The sequence below is a fragment of the Macaca mulatta genome, chromosome 4 (genome assembly GCF_049350105.2).
Source record: "Macaca mulatta isolate MMU2019108-1 chromosome 4, T2T-MMU8v2.0, whole genome shotgun sequence".
NCBI classification, from domain to species: Eukaryota; Metazoa; Chordata; class Mammalia; order Primates; family Cercopithecidae; genus Macaca; species Macaca mulatta.
The window spans coordinates 30,977,622-30,992,846 of NC_133409.1; the positions used below are offsets into that span (position 1 = coordinate 30,977,622).

Here is a 15,225-nt window from a genome sequence, read left to right on the forward strand (position 1 = left end):
CCTGAGTCTAACAAATAACACAACCTAATAATTATTGCCTACTTTGAGGAAGATATTATTTTGGTTTTTGTTAAGAATAGAGTGAACCATAAGAGATTATCTCAGACCTCAAGAGTTTATCCTAGTTGGCTTATAAGGCATGTGCTCTCGAAAAGTTGTTACATAAATACGAAAAGTATACTAAGTGTTAAACGACTGGTCCAGCTAAATCAGTTCCCGAAGACTGTGCTGGTTAGACAAGTCTACAAGGAAATGGTGAAATTTACAAGGAAATAGTGAAATTTCAGTCCAGTTTTGAAGAACGGGTTTTGAAGGGCTGTAGAGAAAGCTGGAAGTACACTCCAAGCGGAAAAATCACTGGGAAATATACTGTCTTACTATCATACGCCGCTCCAGAAAACCACGCAGCCCCGCCCCCCAGCTACTAGCGCTGGGAGACCCCCAAGCACTAGGCACTCGCAGATGAGGAAGCCCCTCCCACAGCGGCCGGGGTTTCGGACTCGGAGCGCGAGAAACAACGGGATAGCGCCTGCCTCGCCGAGCTTCCGCTTCCGGCCCTTCAGGCTCTGTCTCTGTTTTGGGAGGGAGAAAGAGGTGGGACCTAGCGCGGGACGCGCAGGCGCACGGTGGGCAGCTGCAATGGCGCCGTCGTGTACCCTTAACAGGTATCTGCTGCTCATGGCGCAGGAGCACCTAGAGTTCCGCTTGCCGGTGAGTCCGTAGAGCCCTCCGCAACTTCCGACGGAAGAGGACGCTGGAGTGGAGTGGGTGTGTGGGTGGAGGTGATTTGCATAGCCCCAGGAGGCTGGGATTCGGGGGTCTGTGCTGGTCAGCGCGGGTCACGCGTCCCCAGTCCTCGGGCGGGGTGAGCTTGGCGGAGGATGTGTGCGAGAGAAGTCCGAGACCAAACCCCTCGGCCTGCTTAAATGTTTTCATTCATTCGTTTGCCCGTGTACCAAGTACCGGAGTTAGGCAGGTGAATATGACCGGTCCTCTCACTCCCGGAGCTCTTCGTCTAGCGGAGGATAGAGACATCTAGCAAATGCTCAGGCTAGTGTTTTAAGTATCGGAATCTGCGGATCAAGCTCAGTGGAGGGGATGGTGGTAGGGATTAGATGATGGAGCACTTGAGAAGAGTATTTTATTTATTCAAGAAACGTTTCAGAATGCATGTAGTCGAAGATGCTACACTGGGCATATAACGATGATGTAAACAACCTCTGCCCTCTAGGAGCTTACTGTTTAAAGGCAGAGCAGACACATAAGCGTTGAATGACAAAATAGCGTTGGTAAGTGCAGTGATAGATGCACATGGAAATATGAGAGCACGTGGAAGGGAAGTCTAATCTACTTGAGGGGTTGGGAATGTTGGCCTTTAAGAGGGCTTCCAGAGGAGATGACACTTGAAATAAAGGATGAATAGGAGTTAGAGGACCAAGGGGGGAAATCAGTAAATTAGAATTACAAGCTGTTCATTATTACTGGATCACTAGTTATGTGACCGAGAGTGGTAAGAAGAGGGCAGGGGAAGTAGAAAGGGGCAAGAAAATGAAAGCCTTGAAAACCCTGGAGCTTGGAAGGGGGATTTATTGAAGAGCCTTAAGTAAAAAAGTGACCACAAAATTAAATCAGTTTGACAACACTATGGAGGATGGATTTGAAAAGAGTAAGACTTGAGCCAGAGACTAGTTAGGAATAGTCTTGTTAATAGATTAAGAAGGTCTGACCTACAGCAAGGGGTAAGAGGATGGGATAGACTGGGAAAATATTTTGGCCATACAGTAATTAGGTCTGGATTGATTGAATATGTGGGAAAGGGGCACCAGTCAGGTATGACTTCTGGGGTGTATATAGGTAGGAGTGTCTCCATTTAATATAGAGAACATAGGCAGATGTAAGATTTAAATTTTGTTTACACTGAGTTTGATGTGCTCGTGTAACATCAACCTGAGGTGACCAAGAGGCAGTGGATATATGAATATGCATAGAGTGTGGCAGAGTGATCTGGACTAGTGATAAATATTTGAGAGTCTTCTTCATATGAAGACTAGGAGAGGGGATGAAATTACTCAAAGGGTAAGGTCAAAAGAATAGTGGGCCAAGTATAGATGCTTGGTGAAGGGGTGGCCTACCCCTCCACACCTGTGGGCGTTTCTCATTAGGTGGAACGAGAGACTTGAGAAAAGAAATGAGACACAGAGACAAAGTATAGAGAAAGAGGAAGTGGGCCCAGGGGACCAGCGCTCAGCATACAGAGGACCCACGCCGGCACCGGTCTCTGAGTTCCCTTAGTATTTATTGATAATTATCTTTACCATCTTAAAGAAAAGGAAGTGCCAGGATAATAGGATCGTTATAGGAAGAAAGTCAGCAGTAAGACATGAATAAAGTTCTCTGTGACATGAATAAGTTTGAGGAAAAGTGCTGTGCCTTGATATGCATATGTAAACATCTCCATAAACCTTTTTAGTGCAGAAAGAGCAGCAGCACGCTAGCAAGTCCCGCCTTTCGCCCTAAGGCGGTTTTCTCCTTTCTCAGTAAACAGAACATACAATCGGGTTTTATATCGAGATGTTCCATTGCCCAGGGACGGGCCAGAGACAGATGCTTTTCTCTATCTCAACTGCCAACAACCGCCAAGAGGCCTTCTTTCCTCTTGTACTGGTCCTCCTCAGCATAGACTCTTCATGGGTGTCAGGCTGGGGGACAATCAGGTCTTTCCCTTCCCACGAGGCCATATTTCAGACTATCACATGGGGAGAAACCTTGGACAATACCTAGCTTTCCTAGGCAGAGGTCCCTGTGACCTTTGGCAGTGTGCGTGTCCCTGGGTACTTGAGATTAAGAGAATGGTGGTGACTTTTAACCAGCAAGCTGCCTTCAGGCACTTGTTTAACAAAGCACACCCTGCACAGCCCAAAATCCTTTAAACCTTGAGTCACCACAGCACATGTCTGTTGCAAGGACAAGGTTGGGGGTAGGGTCACAGATTAACAGCATCTCAAATACAGAACAAAATGGAGTCTCTTATGTCTACTTCTTTCTATATAGACACAGTAACAGGCTGATCTTTCTTTCTTTTCCCCACACTTGGAAGCATTGATATTAAGGGAAAGTTGGAGGAGGCCATGAGGAAGATGGGCAAGTGCCAGAAGGTGTGAGACTGCAGAAATCAGAAGGGTAAAATTTTAGGAAGCAGGGACAAATGGATAATGTCGAACGCAGTTGTTTTTTAGTGAGAAAAGAGTGAAAAAGTGTTCATTCATAGTCCCAATTAGAAGATAATTAATTGGTGAATTTTCCTAAAGCCGATATGTTGAGTTTTAGTAGGAGAAGCCAGGTGGCTTGGTTTAGTAGTCACTGGAAAGTGAGGAAGGGGAGATAGGATAGACTCAGTGCCCTTAGCTGGAGCATGAGGGAAAGTAAGAAATTGGTTAACAGTTTGAGGAGGACCTAGGGTGAAAGGAGGATTCTCCCCATGGAGAGAATGAGATTGAGCTTAAGTGTATTTGTAGGCTGATGGGAAGAGAAGGGATAAAAGGGCATGGTGGGAGCGGTTCTCTTTTCAGTAGGAGGGAGGGGTTCTCTTTTCAGTAGGAGGGGAGATTGGACAAGGAAAGTTAGGTGGGTGTGGAGTAGTTGCCTGAGGGCCTGTTTTGTAGGTAATGAATGAGTGGAAGTTATTTCTTGAGAGATGATGGGCCAGTAGTTGAATGTGGAAATTGAGACAAATAGTAAAACTTGAAATAGTCATTGAGAGCAAAGGGGAGAGTTGACAAGGAAAAGTAAAATGATTGAGTGGAAAAGAGCATGGGTATTAGAGCAATGCTGAAAACCAGCTGAAGGTGAAAGTCGTATATCTGTAATCATGCTAAGATTCTGTGATTTTCTTCAGTTGTGTTTAACTCATTGGCCTTAGGAGTCACGAAGGAAGATTGTGGCATTGATTCAGTATTAATGTTTTGAGTTTCGTGGAGGAAATAAATTTTTAATTAAGTCTTAATTGACAGAGGACATGTTCTGTTGGTGAAGAGGATTGGAAAGTCCCCTTCTGTGAGAAACAGAAACAGGCTTAAAGGCACAGAGGTGGCCGGGCGCGGTGGCTCAAGCCTGTAATCCCAGCACTTTGGGAGGCCGAGACGGGCGGATCACGAGGTCAGGAGATCGAGACCATCCTGGCTAACACAGTGAAACCCCGTCTCTACTAAAAAATACAAAAAACTAGCCGGGCGAGGTGGCGGGCGCCTGTAGTCCCAGCTACTCAGGAGGCTGAGGCAGGAGAATGGCGTAAATCCGGGAGGCGGAGCTTGCAGTGAGCCGAGATCCGGTCACTGCACTCCAGCCTGGGCGACAGAGCGAGACTCCGCCTCAAAAAAAAAAAAAAAAAAAAAAAAGGCACAGAGGTGTGATTGGTTATGATAATTTGGAAGACTTGGGGAGGGAGGTTGAAGTAGTGGGCATTGAGACCAGAGAGGTGGTAAGATCTAGATTTGCAAATGTTTTGACACCATTCTAAGGAGTTTGGATTTTTTTTTTTTTTTTTTTTTTTGAGACGGAGTCTCGCTCTGTTGCCAGGCTGGAGTGCATTGGCGCGATCTCTGCTCACTGAAAGCTCCGACTCCCGATTCAAGTGATTCTCCTGCCTCAGCCTCCCAAGTAGCTGGGACTACTGGTGTGCGCCACCACGCCCAGCTAATTTTTGTATTTTTAGTAGAGACAGGGTTTCCCCATGTTGGCCAGGATAGTCTCGATCTCTTGACTTTGTGATCCGCCCGCCTCAGCCTCCAAAGTGCTGGGATTACAGGCATGAGCCACCGCGCCCAGCCAGGGGTTTAGATTTTTAGATTTAATGGGTAGCCACTGACCATTTTTCATTTTAAGCCAGGAAGTGACAAGATCATTTGTGTTTTAGAAAGATAATTCTAAAGTACCAGAGAAAAGATACCACTTAGAGAATACTGGACTAGAACTAGAGAGGCTCAAGAGTGTGTGTAAAGTAAGGCAATGCAGTGCCAATGGAGTGGTTAGACTGTGGTCTCCAGCATAACAACCTTAGTGCTTGGTGATTTTTACTTGTTCTTTCCATTGTAAATTCTTAGTCAGCGTATTACCCTTGTGCCAGTTTATTCTTCCAAAAATTCTGTTCTGTTTTACAGCTTCATTCTTCTTAAGATGAAAATCTTTAGTCAGGCATTCAAGGTCCACCACTGCATGGTTCTTTCCTTTGTGCTGTCACTTCCCACCTAGTCCTTAGTGCTGCCAAAACTGACTCATTATTCCCTAAATTCCTGCTTTCACCTTTGCTCTCTGTGTTTCCTTTAGTCTGGTTTGGGTCTTTCCCATTCTTTATTGATTTTTACATAGTATTCATCTAAATAAATCACATATTTATTTCTTTTAGCTTTATATGTTTTACATGATTCTTTTTCAGATCCACAGTTTCCTTTTTGTAGTTTTTCCTCCTCTGCCAAAATTCTTATTTTTTCTTGAATCCCCTTCAATATAGAAAGCATAGTTATGTTAAAGTATATGATAAAAGGGATCCTGTGGGTCTGTTTCTATTGTTTCTTTTGGTTCTCTTTAATGTAGTGTGCTGGGCTGTTTTTTAAATATATGCCAGATGTTGTATTTGAAAATTTATTTGAAAACATAATTTGAGGGCTGGGATGATGTACATCCTCTTGAAGAAGATAGGAACACGTAGGAGCATGAGGAATCTAGGATGGGTTTAACTCATTTTCAAGCATTAAGCCCTGTTCATGTTCTGATTCCCATGTACTCACAGAGTGTAGCTTTTTGATATCCTAGTGTAAATTAGGTGGTTCATCAAGTATCCTTTTCTCCCCCTGGGTGACCCTTTCTCTTTTTTTCCCTTTCTATGGGCACTCAGAAGGGCTGTTCATTCTTGCAGCTGTTTTTGGATTTGTAAATATCTCAGGGAAAAAGCGGCTCCACCTTGGAATTTTTGTCCTCTCCTGGATGTTGGTTTGGTAATTTTTGTTATCTTTCTATGCCTTCAATTAGATGGCCAACTTTTCTAGTTCTTTTCAACAGGAGGCTTAATCTGAAATACCTCTTTTGCCATCCCTGGAAGTTGAATTCCTCTGTCATTGGGTTAGATTTTTATCACGGATTAAGGCAGTTTCCATGAAATTTTCCTTCTCAAACTGAAATAATCTTTTACTCTGTTGTACTCTAATGCTTTTTTTGCTTTTACCTGTTTAAGAACATGTACTGTTTTTTACACTTTACATTTCAGTTGTGAGGTGGTTTCGTTAGTTCTACTAGACTTTAATTTCCCTAAGATGTGTGTGTATTTTTACATAGCTCAGGGACTTGCACATATTAGTTGCTTAAAAAATTTTTTTGCGGGGGCGGGTCAGGCGCAGTGGCTATCACCTGTAATTCCAGCACTTTGGGAGGCTGAGGTGGGCGGATCACAAGGTCAGGAGTTCGAGACCAGTCTGGCCAACATAGTAAAACCTTATCTCTACTAAAAATACGAAAAAGTAGCTGGGTGTGGTGGTGTGTGCCTGTAATCCCAGCAACTTGGGAGGCTGAGGCAGGAGGATCACGTGAACCTGGGAGGTGGAGGTTGCAGTGAGCCGAGATCACATCATTGCACTCCAGCCTGGGTGACAGTGCAAGACTCCGTCTCAAATAAAAAAAAAAAAATTTTTTTTTTTTTGGAGACAGTTCTCTCTCTGTTGTCCAGGCTAGAGTGCAGTGGTATGACCGTGGCTCACTGCAGCCTCAAAGACCCAAGTTCAAGCCATCCTCCCACCTTAGCTTCCTGAGTAGCTGGGACTACAGGTATACCACTATGCCCGGCTAATTTTTTTATTTTTAATTTTGTAGAGACCGGGTGTTGATCAGAGGCTGAGGGTTGGTGCGAGGGGGCAGGGTGGGGTGGGTGTGGGGGAGTTCTCACTGTGTTGCCAGGGTTGGTCTCGGACTCCTGGTCTCATGTTATCTCTTTGCCTCAGCCTCCCAAAGTGCTGGGATTGCAGGTGGAGCCACCACACCTGGCTGCTTGAAATATTAAAATCAGTGATATAGAATCTCTTCTGGGAAAGGCAATCCAAAGGACAGTCTATACTTTTGGGCCCATCTACTGCATTAGAACTGATAAGCAAGGACGCTATAATGAATGGCTGCCTTTATGAATTAAAATGAGAGATCAGATCCAGTTTTGCCTCTGATAGAATTAATCAGGGCCAATTATAGTTGGCAGCTACTTAATGTAGTTCTTATTGTACTAAGTAATGTTTACTGAAGTTCAAACTCCTGCACTTTATTGCTTGTCCTGAAGCAACCTTTTAAATGGATGAAAAAGCAAGTAGCTGAAATAACAGAAAAGCTCATGGAATTAATGCATCACACATGCCCCAGATCATGCTACATTTTTATATCCAATATTCAATATAAATTCTTTTTTATTCCTAATGTAGAAAGAGTCTCAACTGGAAAGTTGAATTTGCCATAAGATTAATTAACATTTTGTGTTTTGCTTTTTCCAAGTAGGTTGATGAAGTAGTGTAAACATGTTTTGCTTTTCAATTTGAAACTTGGGTTATCATATTTATTCTCAGTTTTAGGTGGCTGCTTAAGTTTTGGGTAGTAAAGATAATGCTGTGCCATAAAGCTTTAGTCTCTCATTTTTTTTTTTCCCCACCTAACTCTTAGAATCTTTGTGTTTTAGCCTGTTGCAGCTTTTTAACAGTATATTCCAGGAGCAGCAAACTTTGGTGTTTTAACTTGGTTGTAGTTGGATGTTTTAAATGTAAAGCTGACTTTACAATATGCTTTAATACAGAACAAACAACAATCATGCAAGATCAAGTAACTTAATCTATAACTTTATTTTTTTCTTTTAAGTGCTATAACTCTATCAGTCTTGGTTGACTTCTTGAGCCACTGGACTTCTAGGACAGTTGTCAGGATCTTCATCATTTTGATTCCCTTAATAACTGCCTATGTTCTGTGCTTCTCTCTTTGTAGTTCACCTAACGTGATGAGGTAGCTATGATTCCTGTTTTACATATGAGGGAACTAAAAGTTGGAGGATTTAAGATTCTTGTTTAAAGCCACATCGCTAGTATTTGGAAGAGCTGAAAATCAGATTATGGTCTATTTGACTTCTAAGTCTCATGTCTCCTATTCAGATTTCTGTTTTCTTTGTTGCAAAATAACCTTTGGGCTGCCTTCACTGATTTATCAGTAGTCTGTGATAGTTCTTGGTTGATCCATCTGATTGAACTAAATTCAGCCCCTTCTAACACTGAATTTAAAAAAAAAATGATTTGTTGCGTAGACAAAGAAAAAATAGAAATGGCGCTAGTAGCTTGAACTTCTTCTTTTTGATCTTGGGGGCGGGGGGACCTTCCTGATCTGGGTATATTTTCCCTTTTGATGGCTGTACCTTACGGTGGGCTTGGTGTTAAAGGCTCTTCCTTCTGGTTGGGAGGAAGGGGGATAGTAGGCAGCCAGCAGTGGGACACTTTCCTCTCATTAGGTTCCATCCTCCGTAAGACCTATAGAGGAGTGTGCTTCTACCTGTTTTATGTGATTTAAGGAGGTAACTTGTTAGTCATACAAATTATAAAATTTGTATAATTATTTGGGTTTATCAGTACAAAGTGATTGCTTCAAAGAATATAAACACTATCTGGACGGATTTCAACTTTGCATGATTGATGCTTTTAAAGTATCTATTATGTTGGTTCTCTTTCTAGTTCTGTAACTTTATGCAGAAAGAAGATGAGATTAACTTAGTTACTTGTGCTTAATGAATACCTAGTGGTATGCCCTGGCTGATTATTTTTTCCTTTTCAAACGTCTTCAAATCATCTGTCTGATTTTCATGTTGACTTTATTCACCAATTGTCAGTTTTACTAATCTGCAGTTTGTGTAATCTGTTTTCTTCCTTTTCAAAATCAGGGAATTTTCTGATTAAGTGTTTGGTAACTCTTCTGTTGTCTAAAATTTCTCAGAAATTACTTACCTGTGGTTTTTACTATTAGATTTTTTCTGAACCCTAAATTGTAATTGTCTGATGTTGAAGCTTAAATGCCTCAGTTAGATCATCAGCCTACTCTTTTTTATTTTTTAGTCATATAATACCTGTCTCCCTTAGTACAGTTTTAGTTCCTTTTGTTAAAATGTCTTTTCTATATCATATTTTCAATACAGGAAATAAAGTCTTTGCTTTCGCTTTTTGGAGGTCAGTTCGCCAGCAGTCAAGAAACTTATGGAAAGGTAAGTTAAATTTTCATTAGACCGTATGGAGTATACTTAGAAATAGAGCCTTAGGTTTGAAGAGAAGTGCATATCTTAAATTTATATTTGTGTGGTTACTTGTATCTGTTTCGAGAGGCAGTGGAATAAAGAGGATATTTTGGGAAACACTGTGGTTTTGTTAAGAAATTTAGATTTATTTCTAGTATTTTATTTGTTTTAAATTTTTAATCAACAGTTGCGTCATAATTTGTATCTGTCCTTTCACTTAAAAAAGGGCTGTGCCCCGTTGGTGAGTTGTGTTTAGAATTTGAATTTAGAATTTAGCAGAATATGGGGCTCATATTGAGAATCATTTTAAAATTTGAAATTGTGCATTGTATGAGATTGTGAATATATGAGCTTTGTATTTTGCATAATACTGTAGTTTATCAGTGTATGACAGAAGTTTGGAAAATAGAAAAAAATAATTTGCAGTTCCTCCTTGACATGACTCATAATTTGGGGATGCTGCCTTCCAGTCTTCTTTTGTTCGTGTACTTTTTTTTCCTCATTGTAATTCTAGTTCTGCAGCCTGTGTTTCTCACCTGATAATGTCAATATAGGCATAAGTTGTTACCTGGCCTTTATCTCTAACATAGTTACATAATTAATCTAACCATTTCATTTTCTTCAGGTTGCTTTAAAAATTTTCTAAATAAAAGTAATACTAAGATGAACATTTTTTTCCTGTTTGGATTAGTTTGAATTTTTCTGTTGGGTGGGGTAAATATTGGAAGAAAAATGATGGGGTATATACCCAAAGTAATATAAGTCATTCTATTATAAAGATACATGCGTGTGCATGTTCATTGCAGCACAATTTACAATAGCAAAGCATGGAATCAACCTAAATGCCATCAGCGATAGACTGGATAATGACAATGTGCATATACACCATGGGAGCCATAGAAAGGAATGAGATCATGCATACTGTGCAGCCATAAAAAGGAACAAAATCATGTCCTTTGCAGGGACATAGATGGAGCTAGAAGCCATTATCCTCAGCAAACTAATGCAGGAACAGAAAACCAAACACCACGTGTTCTCACTTACAAGTGGGAGCTGAATGATAACATATGGATATGTCCAGGGAAACAACACACACTGGAGCCTGTTGGGGGTGGTAGAGTCTGGGGAGGGAGAGCATCAGGAAGAATAACTAATGGATGCTGGGCTTAATACCTAGGCGATGGGATGATCTGGGCAGCAAACCACCATGGCACACATTTACCTATGTAACAAACCTGCACATCCTGCACAGGTATCCCTGAACTTAAAAGTTGAAGAAAAAAGAAAAAAGCTAGGTGTGACAGGAAGGATTTCTTGCAAAAGATGAAAGAGCTTCAGTTGAAAGTCCTGTAGTGTTGGACTTTTACTCCTGAATGACTTTCAGTTATTGAGGGCAGGAGGAAAGGAAGGAGAATGCGGATATAATTGGCTAAGGGTGATGAAATGAGGTCAGGATCCTTTTGGATTTTGCTGTATTCTGACAAGAGGTTATCTGGGTGCAGCTTACCAGAGCTTATAATCTTGGGTGTTGGGATAGAGGATTGGGAAAACACCCCTCATGCACTTGGAGCTTTTTTCCCCGAGACAAAATGTAAAATAGTAAAAGTTAATGAGAATTTAATAATGTACCTCATGATTTTCCATCATAGTTGTTTCAAAGGGCCCCTCCTTCACCCTCAGATGGCCACAATTACTTAGAAAAAGGTCTCATTTAGCAACTAAGAAATACATTACTTAGAAATTAAAACTGAAACAGCTGTATTATAAGGGATGATCAACCATGATGAATTTCAAGATTATACTTTGGGATATAATATGCATTAATTCCTTTAGTAAAGCTACATAAAAGGGCAGATACAAAATTAATGTTTAATTTGAGGATATATTCATTTATAGGGTCATTATAAAAATGTTTTTACTGTATTATTCTAATTTACTCTTTTACTATTGGAACGATTTTTATTTTGGTTACAGTCAGATCAGATATTCTTACATGAAAGTAGCAAATAGGCACTTCTCCTTAGTGACTTCTTGAATAAAAGCATATGATGCCATGTAGCCACTTAGAATTAAGTTGCATATTGTTATTTTTTTCAGTCACCATTTTGGATTCTTAGCATTCCCTCTGAAGATATTGCAAGAAATTTGATGAAACGGACAGTGTGTGCCAAGTAAGAGAAACTTACGTTCTCCTGCATGAATATACTGTTACTTCTCGTAACTACTCAGTCCTATTTTTTGCTATATTGGCATAAAGTAGTGTGGAGGCTCAGTTTAGCTTGCAGTTACAAACAACTGCCACTGGGTGGCGGTGGGGGACCAGAGGAAATTTACCTGCTGAAACCAAGAATCTCTGGGGAAATGTAGACATTTGTTTTCGAATAATTTTTTTAAACTTCTATATTATGTGGGAATATAGTATGAGATATAAACACTATGTTCTTACGCAGGATAGATGCCACATATAATTATAACCAAAGTGCTGAAAATCCAAAAATGCTTTTTTCATAGATGGTTTTTAATTGGATGAGCAGATTAGTGAAGTGTAAGGTAACAAAAGGTGAGGAATGCCATGAGATATGTTTTACTGTTTCAGTTGGTAGAGAAAAGAATTATGAGTATCAAATCTTGATATGAATTAATGTAATGATGCTGTTCATTGTTTATCCTCAGTGTTTCTAGATTTTATCATTGGCATCCACTTTTCATTTCTTTTTTCTTTGTACTATTGGAAAATTTTCTGCCATCAGATTTGAAAATTAAACTGTATTTTTAACTAGAATCTTAAAGATCAAACAGATTGTGTTATCTTTAAGCTACTTTTTCTTCCTGAACATTTTGGCAGATTGCTGAAACCTTTCTTTTCCTTAGAAATTATATTTGCTAATACAGTGCAAATAAGAATTTACATATATCTAGCTTTATTAACATGGTTAGCAATGTTTTATATCATCATATGTAATTGTTGTATTATGGAATTGGATAAAACCCTATATTTAGTTAACTTCATCCTATTGAGAACTACCTGCAGCCTTTAATCTTTTACAGTGAAACTTGTTAACAGGCCTTATTATGAAATAAAAATGACTAGAAAACAGAAACATAACTTTTAAAAAACTCTTTTTGAATAATTGCTTGTTGGGTTTAAAATAGCCACTGGAGTACTAAGAACTTGTATGCTTCTTTCAAAACTCTTGTCTTCTAATTAATATATTTGATTAATAACAATTAACAATTATACAATTGTTATAACAGTTATACAATTAACAATTGTATAAAATAATTTTTAATTGCTTTTTATTATCTATATATTTTGTGTAGCTGAGGTATACCTTAAGTGATAGCTAAGTGAGATTAATATTGTAGAAGCCTTTTCTCTGTAAATTCAATAGAAAAGGAAGAAATCGTTTGCAAAGCAAAAAATTTACAATTTAACTGTATCAGAATGAAGATAGACTTTTATAAAAGCATAGATTCAAACCAACTTAGATTTTTCTGTGGTAGGAGGGGATTGAAAGTTAATTTATTATTAACATGAAATATTTTGAGCATGCGACAAAAAGGTGAAAAATATAACAAGTACCTAGGAATATACCTTATTAGATCTCAACATTTTGGGTAACTTAGTTACTAAAATTTTGTGTGTGTGTGTGTGTGTGTGTGTGTGTGTGTGTGTCCTTGTGTGCGCATGCGCATGCATGACAGAGTCTCACTCTGTTGCCCAAGCTGGAGTGTGGTGACATGATCTTGGCTCATATTAGTCTCAAATTCCAGGGCTCAGGTGATCCTCCTACCTCAGCCTCCCAAGTAGCTGGGGCTACAGGTGTGTGCCACCATGCCTGGCCAATGTTTTCCCTGTTTTGTAGAGACAGGGTTTTGCTATGTTGCCCAGGCTGGTCTTGAACTCCTGGGCTCCAGTGATCCACCCACCTTGGCCTCCCAAAGTGCTGGGATTACAGGCATTAACCACTATACCTGGCCAGCTAAATGTTAATAACATTTTTATTTGGTCATTAGTCTTTTTGTATTATGGAGAAGACATTGGGAATAATTGACTTTTCTGCAGCTTTTTACACATTTATCTAAAATAACTGATTTTACTGTATCATTTGTTCTAGACTAAAAATGTGAAAACTTAGAAAATATCCTGAATTATTGAAAATCCTTCTTTCCATGTCAAGTTTAACTTCTGTGTGTGGTTTGGGCTTAAGTTATATTTGTTTCCAGGATACATAATTTTCATTTATACTTTGCAAAACATAGGCAATAATCAGTGGCGTGTGCGTAAAGAACTAGTAAAATGACTGTACGTATTACTGTGTGAACTAAGTTCTTTACTGAGGTTAGTACCAATCATTTATTTCCTAGGTCTATATTTGAACTATGGGGTCATGGACAATCTCCTGAGGAGCTGTACAGTTCTCTTAAAAATTACCCTGTGGAGAAGATGGTGCGTAGTAAAATGTGGTTTTACATAGGCATGCATGCAGATTCTGTAGAATTAAAATGCTCAAAAAACTGATTTCCTTTTATTTTAGGTTCCATTTCTACATTCGGACTCTACATACAAAATAAAGATTCACACTTTTAATAAGACATTGACACAAGAAGAGAAAATCAAGCGAATAGATGTAAGTAAATTTAGCAAAACAAAAACCCTACATGATGAATGCAGTCTAGCCATTTTTGATATGTAGGAATACCTAATGTCTGTGAAGTGTTTATTTTGTACCACATTGTGTGCTAAGTGCTTTTCATGTTTTATTTAATGTTGACTCCAGGCTTACAAGGTAATGTTATTAGATAAGTGCCATTTTTCATAGTAAATTATTATAAGACATTAGCATTTCTTTTGTTTTTTAGGCACTTGAATTTCTGCCATTTGAAGGAAAAGTGAATTTAAAGAAACCACAACATGTATTCTCTGTTTTGGAGGATTATGGTTTGGACCCAAACCGCATCCCTGAGAATCCACATAATATTTATTTTGGTAGATGGGTGAGCAAGTGTTCTTTCTACCTATGTCAGTTTGTTTTTTTGAAAGCTACGTATTAGGTCTTTTGTTGACTCATATGTAGAAATTTAAAGCAGCTAAAGGTCAGAACTACTGAATGGATTAAAATTGGTGAGGAGTATGTGATTATGTTTTGTTTTGTGTTTTCCCAGAGATTCTTAAATGAAGTGCAAGAGGCTTGTTAGATATAAGGAGGAGGTGGTATACCTGGAAATGTTAAAGCAAGACTTCCCAGAACATCTGGGCTTTTTTGTTTGTTTGTTTTTGTTTGTTTGTTTTAATAAAGCAGAGAAAACACAGAGTGCTGTGGTAGTTGAGGAATCTCATTTGTGGAGATTTCCAATCTGGGCCTTCCATTCCAAAAGAAATGGAATTACTGGAAAGCAGTTCTGCCGACTTCTCTGAGGCTTTAAGTGGGTGATTGGAAGCTGTGAGTGGAAGCTGTGACTTATGGTAGAGATTATTGTTACATAGGAGAACAAAAAAATGGGCATACCTTAACACCTACCTCTGGAATAATTGCATTCAAATGCAGGTCATACTTGTTTTGAAAAGACAAAATAAATGGAATGACATTAAGCAATAAAAGGTTTTGTTCATAACTACCTCAATTACATTATTTTAAAGAAACTGGAGCAGTAATAAGTGGAAAGAAGTTCTTATCAGCAAAATACAATGGTCTTATTGTGAGTGATTATCTTAAGTCCGTTCTGTATGGCTGTACTAACATGAGAAATATCTCTGATTTAGATTGCAGATGGACAGAGAGAGCTTATTGAGTCATACAGTGTCAAAAAGAGACACTTTATTGGAAATACAAGTATGGATGCTGGTTTGTCGTTCATTATGGCTAACCATGGAAAAGTGAAAGAAAATGATATTGTCTTTGATCCATTTGTTGGAACAGGTATTTGTATTTAAC

At 39.2% G+C, this 15,225-nt stretch overlaps 1 protein-coding gene across 2 annotated transcripts in view; it reads left to right on the forward strand.

The window, feature by feature from the left end:
• The first annotated feature begins 614 nt into the window (after positions 1–614).
• Positions 615–15,225, forward strand: part of TRMT11 (tRNA methyltransferase 11 homolog) — a 55,987-nt gene continuing 41,376 nt past the window's right edge. Inside the window, 7 exon segments of one of the 2 annotated variants that reach the window (NM_001258056.1) lie at positions 615–711; positions 9,194–9,259; positions 11,387–11,460; positions 13,658–13,739; positions 13,828–13,920; positions 14,153–14,287; positions 15,054–15,210. In NM_001258056.1, coding sequence (NP_001244985.1) covers positions 640–711; positions 9,194–9,259; positions 11,387–11,460; positions 13,658–13,739; positions 13,828–13,920; positions 14,153–14,287; positions 15,054–15,210 — 679 coding nt within the window. In that variant the 5' untranslated portion in view covers positions 615–639. 2 annotated transcript variants of the gene reach the window in all.